The following is an 18377-nucleotide window of genomic DNA, read 5'->3' on the forward strand; positions in this document are numbered from 1 at the left end:
CTCGGAGAAGCTCGCTGGTTCGAGGATCCGAATCGAAAATCCGATTGCACGTCTTTCCGGTGCTTAGCTCGAAAATCCCGAGAACCCTTTAAACATGCAAAACATGGAAAAGCTTTCCGCGCGAGCTGGCGATCGAGAGAGAGGCGTAGAAGGAAGAGACTTTCGCGGAGATCTTCATCAGCATTTGCGAGGCGCGACGCGCGAACGATGGGAAATATATCGAAACCCTTGGCAGGCTGGAGTTCCCGCAACCTTATTGCTACCTCAGGATCAACGGGTCTTATGGTAGGACGCCGAATGGAAGATTTCATCTCGGAGATGGAACGCTTCGGAAAATATTCCACAAGGCACTTCTTTACTGAAAGCAAATATTTCTCCTGTGTAATTGAATTTTTGAATTAAAGAAATAAAGCCGCCGCGGCGGGCAGCGTACGAGACGTTTACTTATTCATACCCCGCGTTTGATCCCTAATCCTGTGCGGCCTCAGCGATAAGCGGCGGAGCTTCTGTTGCGTGTCGAGATTAATAATGATTCTTGAACGGAGTAAGATTTATAACAGGGGAGAGAAGTTTCGCTTGGAGAGGAATTCCGATGGTAAAGTACGATAGTATGTTCTCCTCGATCAGCAGTCAATTCGCGTGAAAGAAACGCGAAATGGTTGGTGGTTTAACAAAGCTGCCTCGATGCTCGTTAGGACGTACCGAGAGCTCAATCCAATTCGGCTCAATCCAATTCAGGAAGGAATGAAGCGGCTTTGTTATGCCCTTCGAGATTACAGAAACTTTCAAGACGCCGTGTAATAAGATTCGCGATATTTGAAGTGGAATCAACGGTTCCCCGTGGACTTTAAATTAGATTTAAGTTTCGTGAAGTTCCATTTTAATGACTTTCTCAAACTCGGTTTTCGTCGATACAGCGAATGTATGACTTCAGCAAGGAACGCGTATCGTATTCTTTCTTAAGTTCGCGTAACTCGGTTTGCCGAAAATCCAGCAGCGATCGATGCAATTAACCCTCTGACTACGAAAGGCATATATATATATATATATAGCTCTCACAAGTCTATCAACATACACGAAATAAAAACTAAATATTTTTAATTTAGTTGCAATTATTTATTTTTTTAACCCCTAAAAACGGTATCAAATCTCCGGGTACCGTTTTGGTCAGTGGACAACCAGTCGCAGCGACTGATATGCGAATATCAGGTTAATTGGAGGCGAAACTTCGGTATAATTGTGACGAGTTACGATTATCGTGAATCGTTTCAGTCTTATCGAGATTTTTGCCCCAGTTAATCGCGATCGTAAACGAGCTCCTTGTAATTTGTGGCCGTTAAAGTAACGCCTTGAAACTTACGAAAACACCCTAAGGCTAGCATCAAGATCGACGCGAGAACTTTTCTCAAACGAAGAAATAGCGCGATTCGCGCAACTCCTCGTGCTCTTTATCCCACCTACAACTTACGGTGACTCTTGGTCAATTCTGCTGACTCGATCGACTTCTCAAATACAGGGGAAGCGCGATTTCCTGGGAATTCAGTTTCACCCGACGATTTTCTATTAAATGCTCTCGGAAATCGTTTCTCCAGAACACGGAGAGATAAAATCCTATGCGCGTCTTTTTCTAGGAAAATGCGAGTAACCGCGCCGCTATAAAACATTTTCACGCACTCATTAAACGGTATCTTTTCCCCAAGGTTTTCCCTCTACTCGTATTTCGTTGGTTACGCGAGGATATGTAGCGATATTTATTCCCCTCGCATACAGTGATAATGATATTAGTTTCAGAGCCGCAGGATGTCATGCCTTGACTCAGCTGACTTATTCAAATAAAACGGGATTCGCAGTTTGGGAACGAGAATCGATCATAATCCGACAAGGGTCTTAATCTAAGAGAAATGTTTGCTCTGCCGCTCTGGTTGAAATATAAGTTTAAACTGGTATAAATCTTTAGTGTAAATCTGGTTCGCACCGTACTCTGTGGTCGAGGCAATAATTCATTACGCGGCGTTTAATTAAAACTTTGATTTATCGCGCAACGATTTAATCCAATATTCAAGGACAAATATATGGAACAAAAATCTGATAGCAATTTCACCCCGCGTGATACGGTGGTGATCTATCTCTATAGATATGAATTATTACCGAACGCTATCGAACGCGATTTCAAATCTTTGTTGGGCGGACAGTTTCGAGTTCATAACCTACTTCCGGTTCTTCCTTTACGCTGCGTTTAACCAACAATTCGTTCTAGTTCGCTTGATCTCGACAAAGTAAGAGAAATTGTGCAATTGCAAGTATATAAGAATTGAGTACGTCGAAGTGAAATTAATGGTCGTGCACCGTTGCTGCACTTTAAGTAAAATTGATAAATCGTTATGGGAAAGACAGTTTTCCTTTAAGACATGCCTACTCCTATTTTTCTCCTGTAACTTCTAAATGGCAATCTTCTCCTTTGGTAATAAATATTCAGGCAATGCTGGGACATTGCTTTAATAGCACTCTATGACTAATTATCAACGTATCCTACTTGCTGCTCATTTATAAGTAGCAGAGGACATACATTAATAAAGTTATGCATAAAGTGGTCTGCTTATAAGCGTCCTTTAGAGCTCAAGATAGTCTGATATTTTATGGACATACCCTTTCCATTTCCACGAAATCCTGTAGAAGGCCTGTTTTGGGTCGACATTTCCCGCTAACCAATCCAAACAGAAGTTACAAATTCAAAGCACTTTTTAAATTATCCATGATATTCATAAATTTTCACGCTACTGTCTTCTACACGAAAGATTCAACTGGTTGGTATTTCTGTGTTGATAGTTGGCTACACTGCTTCAACTGTCTAACGGACTGATCGTTCGAACCGAAACCGTGGTGGCCCCGTACTTTTCCGAATCGAAAGTTTTTACACGAGATTTCGTAAGAAAGTATATTCTGATGTACTGTAATCTTTTTATATTGTGATAGATGTACCAGAGAAGTTGCCTTAATATTTCGCCGCTCAATTTTCGTCGATGGTATGTCATAAATACGATTTAAATTATACTTTATTTTTGTTTACACTTCTGACCAGCATGTACTGAGATTTATTTCCGTCTTCGATTTCTGGACAGAATTATAATTAATGTACTACATTTAATACATTTTAGAACATAGTCCGCACGATGTATGTATAAACTGAAGGACTGCTATTGACTTTAAGAATGCCCAATTATGGTAAGTGAGCCAACTCAGTTTATAATATTTATATTTTTGCTTTATATAGCATGGCTCTTAATTCCGAGTCGATTGTTATAGAGAATGAATCGGATTGTAAAGTAAAGAGTAAAACACACGAGAAAAAGCTATATTATAAGCATGAAAGTATAACAACGGATTCTGATAAAGAAATGGAAGGATCTGCGAATGGATCACAAAACTTTTGCTTGAAATTGTCCCAAGATTCCGCTATATCCGACACACAAGATACAGTTGAAAAGCACGGGAAAGAAGTAATAGTGATAAGCGATTCTAGTTCTGATTGTTTTAGTCCTAAGTGTTTCCCTGAACCGAAATTAAAAATGAAATCAAACAAACAGTTCATTGCAAACAAGGAAGTATGTATTTTGGACTCTTCGGATTCTGACTGCCCTGATACTGAAAGTGAAAGATTCTTCCAAGCATGGAGGGTGAATAAAAAACACAACTATATTAGTCATAATCCAACAAAAAAGAGTGCCATAAATGTGAATAATGGAATGTATACTTCTGATGAGACTTCATCCAACAGTAGCGAACAAAGTAAAAGATTCATTCAGTCTTCCAATAAAACTAGCAGTAGTTATGTCGGTTGTACTTCAGAAAACAATGTGAAAGCTATATCAAAGACGAAACCTCAGATTCAGACTAATTCAGGCAATGGAAGTGATATGTTGTCGAGTTGCGCCGCTAGTACTAGCAGTACTAAAAGCTCGAAAAGCTTATATCCCTCGAGTAAAACTTCATCCACTAATGATAAACATCGTAGTATTATTACGAAAAAGATTACACGCAAGGATGCTCAGAACATTATGAAAAATATAAAGGCGACAAAAATACAATACGAATCACCAAGGAGAGAAAATAATGTAATAATCGATGAAAGCGTAGACAGCGATATACATCCAGCTATTTCACTCAAAGGCAACTTGAAAAAAAGCAATAAAATTATCAGTGACACTCCGGAGGATTTTGAGAGCGACGTTATTGAAAGTTCTCAAGTAAATGTAACAAATCCCAATAGAAATTATAGTAATAAATTGTTGCCTGCGCCAGATGTAAAAAGAGATTTGAAAATCCCGTCTGCCGAATTATCAGAAAGGAAGAAGAGACAAATCTCGCAGTGGCTCATGGCGAATTCGCCTGACTCAAAAAGCGACAGTTCCTTTAGTATTGTGCCTGCCAGTAGTAAAGGTGAAATAAGCTCTGGAAACAGCAGCCTAGAAAGATTGGAAATGAATTATGAAACTCCAAATAATAGAGGAAAAATACATCATACACCTATGAGGGATAAAAGAATAACGAATCAAACTTGCAACACGGTATCGCGGCAGATTACATTGCATGAATTTACACAACGAGCGGAAAATAATGTTCTTGAGCTGCGTACATTAATAGGCAATCATACTACTAAAACTACAGTTTCAACTGCTGCAACGAATGCACCACAAAAGGTGGACGTTATGGATTGCGCAGACATATTAGATAAGTTGTATGGTAAATCCTGGCGAGAAAAGGCGGATGTGTTGCTTCCAAGGTCTGAACCACGAAAACAAGGCATTCCTATAAAAAGTAGAGGTATTCAGACTGAAAGGTAAATTGGAAATAGTTACTTTGATTTTGCGATCACCTTAAAGCTACTGTAATTAACAATCTACACATTTCAGGAAAGAAATAACTAAACACAAGTTTTATGTAGCGGATTCAGATGATGACGATTCCAACATATGTGAGTTATTATGTTATAAATCATACTGGGATAGCTGTTACTTTTATACGCGTGTTAAATAGACTACACTAACCATTTAAAATATTATTTAGTTTCAAAGGACTTAAGATTACAAAAGTATTCAGCAAAAACGACTGAACGAAAGAATTCTAAGCAAATAGATAGCTTTATTAACGATCAGGAATCATCAGGAAGTGGATCCGATAGTTTATACTACACTGCACTGACAAATCCAAGAATATCACGGAACGGTGAAAAACTCAAGACACCGCTCTCATCAAATACGCAACGGTAATGAATATATATATTTAGGATGCTTAGAAGTATAAGGAATTTTTTACCAATGGTTATAACTCATTTTATAGAGCTATTGCGATATGCGACTCGGATACCGAAAGTGAAGCCGACAAGAGTAACAGTAGTCCGGTACATGACATAAGAAGAAGAAAATTATCGTTTAGCAATGACGACAGTGAAAATTCGAGTACTAGCGAATTTGATCCTGGTGATTATGTGCCACCAAGACCCACAGTTACAAAAGGTAATATACGTCCTTAAACTGCGTTAGTAATTTTTATACTACATTTTTTTACTTTTATACGAGAATATGTTTTTACAGATCCGAGTAAGACTTCCTACCAAACGTCTAAAATAAATACTGGAAGGAAGATAACTTCTAACAAGCAACAGCATGGCTTCTTAGCATCCCTCTCTGAAGGTGTTCCTATCGCCAATGCACACCCAGATGCTAAGAAGTACAGAATTGATTTTAAAAGCAGTAAAGAGGCTTTATGCAATTATTTGTTCAAATTATACAATGAAAAGGTATTTGACAAGAAGCTACCAGAAGACTTGTCGATTGAATGGAATATCCGTATGAGAGGAACAGCTGGGTTTTGTTATAACAAGAAGTCTTTAAAAACACTCGGAGGTGTTGTGAAGTCTTCGAGGATAGTTTTAGCAACAAAGGTTCTGGATACACCAGATAGATTACGTGACACTTTAATTCATGAAATGTGCCATGCAGCAGCTTGGTTGATCAACAGCGTGTCGGATGGTCATGGTCCATTTTGGACAGGATGGTGCGTTGCAGTAATATTTGCTATCTTTACAATTATTACAAGTTATTCTGATTTCTAATATCCCAGGGCCAATAAAGCCATGAAGACATTTCCCGAGCTGCCGCCAATACGGAGGTGTCATGACTATAAAATCAAAACGAAATTCACGTATAGATGTGTAGGCTGCGGATACAGGTAAACTGTTCTCCGTATAATTTGTAATGCAATTCGACGTTCATTCGTCTATACGGCATGGTGGAAACTTTGTTTTAGCATCGGCAGACATTCTAAATCTTTGGACATTGAGAGGAAACGATGTGGCCATTGCTATGGAAAATTTGAGCTATTACTAAACAAAACGACGAAAGCTGGGACTGTACAAGTACAAACACCGAAAAGAGAACCCACAGGGTTCGCTCTTTACGTAAAGCAGAATTACAATTTTGTAAAGAAAGAGCGTAACATGAGACACGCCGAAGTAATGAAGACTTTAGGTCAGCAATTTTCAGCAGTTAAAATCGCAAAGAAACAAGAAAATTTTGAGAACGATCCAGATATTCCTGGTTAGAGTATTTAGTGGTAGAATTTTCATCGAGCATTGTTTTAAATGTTCTTTATTTTACGCATAAAATATGGAATTTTAATATACCTTGACACTATTCGAGAACTCGTATTTTAGACAAACATTTTATGACTGAGCAAAACTGACCCGATCTTACCATTGCAGGCATTGGAATGCGAATTTTGGAATGAGATTTTTATTGTATACAGAGACGAGGTTATGCTATTTGTATGTACATATATAGATTTTTTTTTGTAGATTAACTGTATAGACACGATTATAGCTTCTAAAGTTAGTTTCAAGACTGGACAATAAATGATATGTGCAAAATAAATCATTGTACCTTGATTGTAATTAATAAAAGACAAAGTAACCAAACAGGATCGTAGACCCAAAGAAGCTTAAGATATTTTGTATATTAATGGCAAACACATACTGTTATAGCAGTACAATCGAATAATTCGTTGTAGTAGCGGTGTATTGTTAAAGCGATTTCATATTTTTATAATATCCAATAATTTATTGCAACTATTAAGGCTGTTTCTACGTGAAATGTCGCGGCTATTCGATGAGAACCTTGCCTTTAGATCAGATGCACGGGGAGCGCGCACGCGCTAAGTTCGCGGTGTGGCGGCGGCATCAACAGCGCACTCTAAAAACAGTCGAGCCGAAGATGGCGACGTGCGAGTGGCGGTGTCGGTGCGGTGTTTGAGAGAAAGGACCATGTTGTCGCCGCAGTGTTCGCAGTGTTTCCGTGATCCGCGTTGAGTTCGGTGCAAATGTAGGAATGTCAGAGGCTAAACGGGTACCTTTGCAGACCTTGGAGTTTCCGGAGTCCTTGGGCTACGCCACGAAGAAGGAGAAAAAGGGGGAAAAGGGCAAACAGCTCGCGCCCTCCTTCCGCTTCACACTCACCCTGCCAGAGTCGAACGAGAAGGCATGTCCTGAGTTCAACTATGCACAGCTCCTCAAAGCAGCCGAGGTCAGTTTCTTCCTTTCACCCGTTTAATACGTCCAACCAAAAGGAAAACAAAGCCTGCAATGCCTCTGTCCATACGCTTGAGTCTGCCAAAACATCTCGCCAGGCCTAGCAAACACCGGCTACGATTTCGTTTCGTGCACACGCACTTTGACAAGAAACTGCAAAAATTCCAATGGGATCGCCCATTTTTGCGATGCACGAGACGAGGGGAACTGGTGCCTGCCGCTTAGGCGAATTGTCATGTCGCGATTGCCGTTTGGGATCCGGGTGCCTCGCGACACGTTACTTTTTTATGGTCGGCTAACTTTTCGACCCAGGGTACCTCGGTATTACGTCTAGCCTGGTAGAAAAAGGTGTGATCAATTCGAAGCCATCGAATAGAAACGTCACAACGCGTTGCCGGTGTATGCCCGTGTCAACGTATGCTTCCACGAGGCACCGTCTGTTACGTTCGTTGAGCTTCTTTCCAAGCCTGCCCACGAACTCACTTTTCAACGGATCATTTTCGATAGTCATTGTTCAGCCTATATAAAATAGGCACACGGAACTACTGCTATACGACCTTACAATCCGGCATTGCGAATTCCTCCAAGCGGCATGCCTGCATTCGTGCCGCGTACGCTTGTACATTTTGAATCGTTCGTGCGTCTATCACACTTTCGTTTAACATTTTTAAACGATACTAGTTCGTACAAGCGACAGCTTTATGCGTGTCTTATCGTGTTAATCTCACGTATGTGCACGAGAAACCTCATTGTTAATTTCGTGATCGATGCATCGAGGACGAACTCGTGACTATCGACACGTATAAAACACGTTGCACGTTCCTCTGAAACTATATCTGATATTCGTATCGATGCTCGATTACGCCTTTTTGTTCTCCCTCATTCTTTCATTTTTTTTATCGATACATCTGTGTTTATGTTTCCCACACGTACGATCAGATCTTTGTTCTTCCGAACAAAAAAAAAATTCTAATTATTCGCAAGTGAAGGGAATACGCGATATTTGTCTGGAAAAAAATGGTGTCTTTGTTCTTGTTTGAGGCTCTTTCAAAATTTCAACGATATATCGACTTTTACTTTTAAGTGGGTTTTCAGGTCCGTATCGATAGATCTTTTTTGAGGATTCCACTTGAAAAGTGTTGTTACTAAGTACTATTAGCCGAAGCAACTTCGAAATTTTCACTTTCGCGCGTTCTTTATTATATATATATTTTACACGAAACCGTGTTTCGAATAAAATTGTTCTAATCGTTTTGCATTCGATATTGATGTGCTAATTCGTAATAAATTAAAAAATATGAGAACGTTATAAATATTAAAGGTAATATCTATGCGAACCTGCTTGTCGATGTTTGCCCTAGTTATTGTTCAAATTTCATTCCGTTATGGCACACGATTACAGACATTGTAATTATATGTTATTTATTTCGTACTCGCTTATAATGCTTAAAGCACATATGTTTAAACTTATTGACCGTTGCATTTTTATTGGTACCAATCACTCATTGTAGCGTCTCTGGTACTAGGAGAGCAGAAGATAACAGGAAGTTGCACGTCTCGAGGGAAAGAGCAAGAGTGCTACTCTTTCGCCGTATGTGCTCCTGGTATCAATGGACAGCTTATGCCTCCTTCTGAATCAACTTTATTTCTCTACCTTTTTTACACTCCCGTTTTCAAATACATGTAGCTCCGAATGTTTTACAACATTTATTTTCTTTGTATAAATATTGGTAATAAATATTTTGCGAAATCGTTTCGAAATGTTTTTAATTGATTTATGCATTAGTCGCGACATACAACAGAGAGCATCGTATTTTCTGTGTAAATTTAAGCATGAATATCTTTTAAAGTATCAACATTTGCGTTATTGTTAACGCGAAACGGGGCAGCCGAGACAACCACTGTTTCATCTTTTTTTATATTTTTTTTTTTTATCGATACACGTGCAGTGTTTGAGTTTCATCAATCAAAGTAATTACGAGCGTAGCTGGTGAGTTGCGTGCATGCGCAACACGTGGACTATTTCTGAATTTTTGATAAAACGGCGAAAGTGCGCGCCGGAATTAAAGCGTAACCGCAGCTTGCTGTGGGTTAGTAGGTGATATCCGGTTAATGGTCGTTAATAATATCGCGCCATCGCGCTCGAACCTTTAAACAAATTGGTGATTTAATTTTGTAGAAAAAACGTCGAAAGGAGGTTCTCAAGCGAGGGGAGGAAAATGCAACGAATGGACTGCCGTTCGACGATGAAGACGAGGACGATGATAAACTTCGGGATATGGCAAGACGGTTCGAAGCAAAATATGTATGTAAAACGTTATTTAATTAGCTTTATGGTAACCAGGGTTGTCAGATCAGGCCTGATCTTTTGCCGGAGATTTCAGTTTCATTGAGGATTGCAGTCGGGCGGGCGGAGGGGAGAGAGAAAAAGGAACAATTAGAAAACAGGCATCTAAAATTCATTATAATGGGCAAATTCCACTTATGCCCAAATCTCTCTTGCTTTTCATTAAGCTGGATTTCCTTGGAGGCAACGTCAAGAATTTCAAAGTCGATTTTCTCGAAAATGAAGCGCGATACGAAAAAAAGTTACTCTTTCTTTTCGACTTATAACAAGTAAATAAGTCGAGAAAAAGGTATAAAATTTTTTGATATTGCGCTTCATTTTCGAGAAAATCGACTTTGAAATTCTTGACGATGCGTCCAGTCGCGTATAAGGAAATCTACCCTAATGAAACTCTCGGGCGATTTGCGCGTAAGTGGAATTCACCCAATGACTTCTTATAAAGGAGTAATAATAATAATAAAAGTATTATGAATATTTATTAGAATATTCTCTATTTTGCCGGAGATTTTTATTGTGCCTGCCTGAGGCTGGAGACAGCGGTTCAAAACCTGAGACTCCGGCCGAATGCCGAAGAGCTGGCAACCCTGATGGTAACGAATGTTGAAAAATGTATGTACAAAAGTTTCGTTTGGTTACAGGGAACATCTACTACGGGAAAGAAGAGACGTAAATATGACGGTTACGTGGATTTGGGTGCTGGGTACGATGAGAACGATTCCTTCATCGACAATACCGATGCGGTACGTAGTGCATGGAATAATTATTAAAACCAAATGTACATATATGTTTAATATTTATTACAGTACGATGAGATTGTACCAGAAGGGGTGACTACGGCACACGGAGGTTTTTATATTAATTGTGGAGCTCTGGAATTCAGGGCAGCTGATCGGCATTCATTGGTTCATAACAACAATAATAATAATACTAATAATAGTAACGACGAGGAAAGTAGCGAAAGCAGCGAGGAAGACACCGAGGATGTGGATAGTCCAAAGAGATCAGAGAAACGAAATCTTAGCTCATCGGACGAGGATGAAGCCGAAGACATTACTGGTGACCAACCAAGAAAAGTAACTGATGTTATAGAAGAGTACCACTTAATTAGTCGCTGTTTTGTGCTAAAAAAAAACCGTTCTGTTTTGCAGAAACAAAAAGTAGATGAAAATGGAGAAAAGAAGCCTGCTCAGGATAATATTATTAAAAAGAAAAAGAAACCACAGACATCACAAGACCAGCAAAATTCTCAACAAGATGGAGACGCTATAAATAGGCGGAAAGAGAAAGGAGAAATTACTGATGCTGAAGGTGGTACATGCAATTGCGTATAAAAAAAAGTTCTTATGAAAAATAATGTAAGACGGTTCTAAAAGGTTTCGTAAATATTAGTTTCAGAGGATCAAGAAGATAAGAAAAAGCCTGATAAAATAGATACTCAAAAAATTAAAAACACATCAGATAAGAAGTTCGATATAAAAAAGTTTGAGAAAAAGACATCCAACAACAGTAGTAATGGTTTTGATGGGAAGAAGTTAGAGTTAAAGAAATTAGGCACTAAAGATAGTAATATTGATGATGCAATAGAGAGCGTAGTTAATGCTGCTAGAGTCGAGGATGAATCGAGCAGAGACACAACGGATTCTGGCAAATCTCGATGTATAGGCACGGAATCTGATTGTGACGATGTTGATAAAGAAGAAGCACCATTGCCTGATTCTCTTCCAGAAAATGTTGTAGAAATAGTTAATAAATTGAAGGCGCGTGCTGAAAATAGTAAAGAAGGAAAGACTAAATTTTTCAATACAGCGGTGAACGGATTTTTGCTTAGGTGAGTGTAATTATTTCACCATTTCATGCATTAACGGGATGAGTATTTAAGATCATTGTTTCTAATTCAGTTTAGAGAAAAGATTAAGGATGCTTTCTTCCCCGAGTCTAAGGCTAGACACATACGGGCATCTGTCGCGATTTCTACCATGTAGTAAAATGGCCCTTCAAAATAGGGCGAAAAAATTGTATGTGGAGGATCTTGACTTTAAAATCAAAGATCTCATACAAAGGTAACTTATACTTTCGTGGCACATTTAGTTTGCAATGAACTTCCTGTAATCATGATGGACGTTTAATATTTAATATTATTTCGTTACAGGTTAAAAGATGTCATCAATGGAATAATGCCATCTGTGATGTGCAAATATCTTGACGAATGTCAGAAGGTCGCTGAAAAAAAGTAAATATTTTTCCAAATATTTCTTTCTATTTTTTCCCAAGTAATTAGTATTGGCACTTATTCTTGGAGTTGGCAGAAATTATACTTCAATCTTGGATTAGTTAAAAGCACAGAGAAATTTAGATTAGATATAACGTCTTTGAGAATTCTAACATACATTAATCCCCTAAATAACTTTAAATAGGAACTTATTGTTATTTTCTATTTCTTAGTCCTCATTTATACTGGGATATATACCGGTACTGTTGGTAAGGTGCCCCTCGTAAGAGGAAGGAAACCCTTTCTATTCTCGCCTTTCCGGTTGTTCTTTATCTTCCATTTCTTCTATCTTCTCTACTTTTCCCTTATTCTACTCATGCTTACTTATTTCTGCTATCTCAATGTACACTTTAGATAATGCTAATCATTTTCTACACGGAAAATGAAATAACATGCCTTCTACTTATTTGTTATTACATTGAGATAGCGGACACATAGCGGGGCTTTTTATCATCAGTATCAGTGTTTAGTTTTTCATAAGCATCATCCCTTTTTGTCATAAGCTACAGAGCCTTACATTTATTGGAACTTGATTCGACGATCGTGGGTAAATTCCTATGCAGGAATTCGTGATATATTCTTGTGCAGGAATTTGTCAAATTATAAAATTTATTATTACGATGTATGCTGATCATCATACTTTATCATCATCATGTTATGAATACCGCAATAATTACCTCTTTTCTCCTTCGTTTACAATAAACATGCTCGTTTCAGGGAAATGGAAGAATCGCCCGCGAATGCTGAAAGTTCCGACGATGAGGATAATTGTGAGAATTCAGATAAGTCGAAGATTCCTAAAAAACGATTCCCTTGGACCGACGAAGCAAAGTAAATCTCTCGAAATCAAGCTTATACTACATTAAGACCGTTCGGTGAAGAAATCTGGTATCGATATATCAACTTCTCTTTTGTTTTGCAGAAAACTTGTCTGTGAAATCGCTAATGCAAGGAGACAATGCTATAATGTCTTAAGACCAAGAAAATTAAGTATGTACACTTTTGTTGGATCGTATTTGCTTCGTCAAGTATTACCGTTATGGCCGCATGGATACATGAATGGGCATACTTTGTTAAAATTTGTTGATGATTATGAACCTGTGTAAGTAGTACTATGAGTTTACCACGAACGTAGTTCTAAGTTCGTATTGGTTTTGTTAATTTCGTCGTTTATTTTCACACAGAAACTTGTACTCTGTAGTACGTTGATAATTCCGAACCTCGTATTTTTTGTTTCGCCATATTAATCGTAACATGGTTTAATTACAGCCCGAAGAAGAAGTCTAAAAAATTGAAAGAGATTGGTAGTGATAATACCACTACTTCTGGAAATACAGTGTATAGTTCTGCAAAGATCGAGATATCAGCCGTAAATAGCGTCTCTTCTCAAGAGAAAGATAAAACTGCAACAAGTGCACCTAAAGTTCCGAATATTACAGAGAACTCTACAAATTTCGTGAAGCAACCGACGACAAAATCAAACGATAATGCCGAGAAAAGGCAACATAGCGTAAAGCATAAGGATAAAAATAAGGAAGCTAGTAACACGGGGCAGCAACACGACAGTTTGACAGTTAATAATTCCACTGTAGGTAAGATCTCTGTTGTGCCTACAGCTCAATTGATGGCTCAGAAGCCAGTTAAATGTCACGTAGAGAAGATTAATTTAATGGACTTAGCTAATAGTTCCCTTTCCATCACGCCCGTTAACGATTACCACAAGACGTCTACAAAGGTGAATGAAAATAAGAAAGATGTAGTTTCTATTACGGCTTATTCCGAAACCTCAAACGTTCTTCCAAACACAAATGAAGTGCCTCAAAGTGGACATCATTCCGTACACAGACAGGAAGCTTCATATACGCAGCCTCAGCATTCTAGCTATCCTACGTCCAGTCAAACATCTCCGCACTCGAAGCCCGTACCTTTGAAGCACAGGCTGCTGCACGAAAGTACAGAAACGAAAAGTGATAAGAAATCAGAGGACAAAGATATCGATATAGTTAATAAGACTGAGAAAAAGGATAAAAGGAGGGAACGGTGCGTGGAAGTTAAGCATAAATCGTACGACGTTAAAAAGAGGAAGAAGGATCAAAAGGTAATGGAAAAACAAGGGAATATTAATTCAGATGTAGTGCCTATGCAACAGCAGCAACCACAACCACCGCTCCCGCTCCCACCGCCGACACCATCACTTACAAAAGAGGAACAGGAGCAAAGACAGAATGAAGAAACTATTGCTGCTACTAATTATTTAAGTCAAATCATTAACGACGATGCGTCTACGAAAGGAATAACAGATAAGCGGAAAGATACGGGGCTTATTTTAGAGGAACCGGTAAATAATATGGTGGTGCAACCAACGGAACAAGAAAAAGACGTACAAATGGTGATGCGATCGTTAAAAGAACTTCAAGAATTACAGGAAATGAAATACTCCCCGAGTAATTCGCCAGTTAATAGTAACATTCAGAAACCTAATAAGTCGAATGCACAGTGTGCTATTTATCAGGACGAATATTCACGCTTATGTATAAAAAAAGACGTCAAACTGAAATCTAAAGATGAATCACAATGGTAATGATATTATCACCGTCGAATAACGTGCACTAGAGTCGTAAATTATGTTAAACAGAGTCTAAAAAATAGAGGAAGCCAGTGACCAGATAATAATTTCATAGAGAATCTATAGGCGGATGTTTCAGTAAATTTATATTACTTTTTATGGAAACAAATTAACGTGGAACTGATCAGAACTTCTTCCATTGCAAGCCGCGTCATTGTCGACGACCAAAACTTATACGCCAGCTAATGAATAGCGTGCCGCGACCATGTTGTGTCGCACGAATTTTTAAGTATTTTAACAAACCGCCAAAATATGTACATATATTAATTCATTCGTAGTAAATTGAAAATGCGCGTGTACAGAGTAAGTATAAATTATGGGAGTATGTTAATCGTATAGACACTTGTAAATAAGTTAGCGTCCATTCATCGCCGTGAATGGGGTGGTCCGTAAAGGTCCATTTTCCTTTTCTTTTTTATTTGACGGCCTGCCGCTACTTGGCAATTTTAACACATGTCCACCAGCATGGATAGTTATCGATGCACGACGACATGGATCGGCGTAACTTTGTTTTATCGGAAAACATAATTGCAGAATACTTCTTTTTAATTTTACATATTGCCGGGTTGTAGAAGGGTCGGGCTATCGCTGTTAGTGAACGTTCACATTTCTATTTGTTCTAATAGTATCGGGCCACCCTGAATCACCGAGTGAAATAGAATGTTTCGAACGGTGTTCCTTTTGCGCACGTACGACAATTTATAATTTTAACGATGAGAAACGGAGGAAAGATGGACTAATCTGTATGTATATTTTTCGACGCGTATTCTAAATTAAAATCATCGCCTTCCAAATTATACACACACAATCGGATAACCATCTAATTGGCTGGCTTAACGTAACACGGTACACACAAATGATAAAACGGTCATTTTATTATTTGGAAAGACAGCAGAAGGGTTGTGGTAGAACGGCGGAATGCTATACACCCTTTATCATACTTGTAAACCAAAAATGCAAGATAAACCGAAAGATGTGTCTCATATACCGACATTTTTTAGGGATTTCGAGTAAAGCATTAAAAAGAAAAGAAGTTACCACGATTATTAAATTCTGTTTGTAAACTGCAAAACTGTATAGCTTGGTGTGCTGCCCGATCGAACGATCAATTTTAATAACCAGAGTGCAAGAGAGAATGTGCGTGAAAGTACTATTTAGAAAGAGCTACGATATTTTTGGAACACAAAGATGACGTTTAGTGATGTATTATAATGCCACATTACCTTCTTCTCCCCCTCCCATCTTACCTACCCTTTACGATACTTAGAGTATAATTAAACGTCTTGTACAATTCTGCACCGAGAATTTCCATGAAGACGACGTAAAATATAAGTTTTGAATATTTTTTACAATATCTATATATTTCTTACCTTCACCTTTGTCCGACAACTATACCGTAGAGGAGCCTCTGAAATTATATTCGTAAGTTGTAAATAACATATTCATAGGAATAATTTATTTGAACAAAAAATTTTTTTTGTATTATTTGTAAGTTTTAACGTATTAAAAGAATTCTAACGAAACTAGTGTCTTTTGAATAGAGTAAAGCGTCGACCAGATAGACAGGGAAACAGTGAAAGGACCCCTGTGTCTCGCAACGACGCTAACCGCTTTGCATTTTCAACAACTTCGCCGTTTCGCTTCATCGATCGGCGGGATTATTCCCTAATGCGTAGAGCCGAAAGGTCTCCAAGGTCATGTCGATTCATTGGTTCTCCCGCAGATCTTTCGATTTATGCATACAGGATGCGTTTAGTTTCGTCGCTGCAACAAGGCCGTCCACTTGCATATAAAATCTAGCGAATCGTCCAACAGTAGTCAGTCGAAAACTTATGTCTCTCATTACTTAACATTCTATCCCCACAACTGAATCGACTTTAGACCATGCCACGTTTCGTTTGGAATACTGTACTCCTGTTCCTCGTTCGACGCAGCCTTTGTGCCTCTGACTCTATAGCCCTGCAGGCTGACAAACACTCAGGATCTGCCTTATCGGACATGGTGGAAAAAAAGGTCGAGACGAGCCATATAATATTCGACGACGAGAAGACCATTAAAGAAGGCCATTCCGCTCGTAACAGCGGCCAGCTAGGATTTAACGAGCAGAAGCTGGACGAGAAGAGGTACGACGTCCAAGATACAGCGCGGAAAGGGTATGACAAAGGAAGGCATAGTTTAGGCGAAACCGAGGCCATCGATCAGGGAAGCAATTCTTTCGAACGCCACGGCGGCGGATATTACAAGAAAGGGCACCAGAGGACCGGTTTTAGCAACAACTACCATAAGGATGAGTCGGGAAATAACTCGAGCTTCTATGAGGACAGCGACGACGAGAGGGGTCATAAGTCGTCGGGGAACAGCGGCGGTTATTATGGGCAAAAATTGCAGGACTCGTTTAGGGACGGCGCTCGCGATGCTTCCTATATTGGACGAGACCGTGCGAAGCAGGGAACGTACGACAATAGACAGAAGTAAGTTGCCAGAGGTGTGTGCTCGCTCTGCTTTACCGGTTTTCAGCGAGCGTAGCCTCTAAACCCGGGCAAGAAAAGAATCGCAATTAGTATCGGTACATGTTCTATGCCACGTAATGATCTGTTATACGTATGCAAGAGTAAAGCGAGCAAAATGAAGACATCGTTTTATTGTCTTGTTCAGCTTTAACAACTATCGTGATCATGCCGGAGGGTATCGCAATAATCGATACAAAGACGATAGGAGGAACTACCTGAGAGACGAGGCAGGTCGATATTTCGACCGAAATGGGAAGGAGATTTATTATCGCAGAGAGAAGTTAACCCCGGTTGTTCGTCGTAATGATTATTTAACGCCGTTTAATGATCCGCGTTATGATATAGATGCGGTATCCAGGAGCTATTACAAAGCAGACTCGTACATCATGCCTTATACGAGAGATTATCGGTAACTGTATATTATTAAGATTCCGGGTGGCGTTGTACTAAATCATTGATAATCTGTTTATTCGTAGATATTTCCCACATCGACTCAGGGATTACGAACGAGAACTGCATTATCCTTATCGAGGACGTTACGATAGAAATTATCGGGATGATTTTTATGATAACGAATACCTAAGCAATTACAGGAACGGTTTCAGCAACGGATTTCACAGATTTTGAAATATGATCTTTTGACGAAAAGTGTAGATGTATGTAGATACCTTGACAGGGCGCATGGATCGTGAATTTATGCATCGGATAATAAAATGCCTCTTTTATACAGACTTACGCTCGGTGTTTTAATCTTTCATATTTATTGTAATATAGAGTATACCAGAAGGTCCACCGCTGCCATGAATAACGGGTACGATAAAGCATCTGCAACTTTATTACGTTCATTATGAAAGGCGATAGTTTGAGCGTTGATAACCTTGTAGAGACCTTTTTATACGGGGATCTTTTTAAACGAAGTCGTTCGTAACTTACTGGTAGTATTTTGCTGCACGTTCACGGCATTATCGTAGAAGGTGAAATGAAGCATAGTCAAGTAAACGTTGAAGGCGTTCGTGCAAGTTCGTACCAGCCAGTAATATTCG

General features: G+C 39.0%; 3 protein-coding genes across 6 annotated transcripts; all 3 read left to right on the forward strand.

Moving 5' to 3' along the window:
• Positions 1-2832: 2832 nt before the first annotated feature.
• On the forward strand, positions 2833-7044 carry LOC143373319 (uncharacterized). 3 transcript variants are annotated; one of them, XM_076820480.1, is made up of 10 exons: positions 2833-3023; positions 3156-3222; positions 3304-4837; positions 4911-4972; positions 5065-5263; positions 5338-5513; positions 5592-6054; positions 6121-6228; positions 6307-6527; positions 6761-7044. In XM_076820480.1, the coding sequence occupies exons 2-10, from the start codon at positions 3210-3212 to the stop codon at positions 6784-6786; spliced, it is 2802 nt and encodes a 933-aa protein (XP_076676595.1). In that variant the 5' UTR covers positions 2833-3023; positions 3156-3209; the 3' UTR covers positions 6787-7044. The 3 variants fall into 3 exon arrangements, with proteins under 3 accessions (XP_076676595.1, XP_076676594.1, XP_076676593.1); XM_076820479.1 differs by having other exon boundaries at positions 3120-3222; positions 6307-7044; XM_076820478.1 differs by having other exon boundaries at positions 6307-7044.
• Positions 7045-7240: 196 nt separating this feature from the next.
• On the forward strand, positions 7241-16176 carry Yem (yemanuclein). Of its 2 annotated transcripts, none has more exons than XM_076820476.1 (11): positions 7241-7577; positions 9762-9887; positions 10568-10669; positions 10733-11002; positions 11078-11240; positions 11319-11757; positions 11828-11989; positions 12079-12159; positions 12916-13029; positions 13121-13300; positions 13468-16176. In XM_076820476.1, exons 1-11 carry the CDS (start codon positions 7383-7385, stop codon positions 14777-14779), a joined length of 3144 nt encoding a protein of 1047 aa, XP_076676591.1. In that variant the 5' UTR covers positions 7241-7382; the 3' UTR covers positions 14780-16176. The 2 variants fall into 2 exon arrangements, with proteins under 2 accessions (XP_076676591.1, XP_076676592.1); XM_076820477.1 differs by having other exon boundaries at positions 11078-11237.
• Positions 16177-16322: 146 nt separating this feature from the next.
• On the forward strand, positions 16323-18085 carry LOC143373332 (uncharacterized). The gene is made up of 3 exons (XM_076820503.1): positions 16323-17295; positions 17480-17743; positions 17811-18085. Exons 1-3 carry the CDS (start codon positions 16709-16711, stop codon positions 17959-17961), a joined length of 1002 nt encoding a protein of 333 aa, XP_076676618.1. The 5' UTR covers positions 16323-16708; the 3' UTR covers positions 17962-18085.
• The last annotated feature ends 292 nt before the right edge of the window (positions 18086-18377 follow it).

The sequence above is a fragment of the Andrena cerasifolii genome, chromosome 9 (assembly GCF_050908995.1).
Source record: "Andrena cerasifolii isolate SP2316 chromosome 9, iyAndCera1_principal, whole genome shotgun sequence".
In the NCBI taxonomy this organism is placed as follows: Eukaryota; Metazoa; Arthropoda; class Insecta; order Hymenoptera; family Andrenidae; genus Andrena; species Andrena cerasifolii.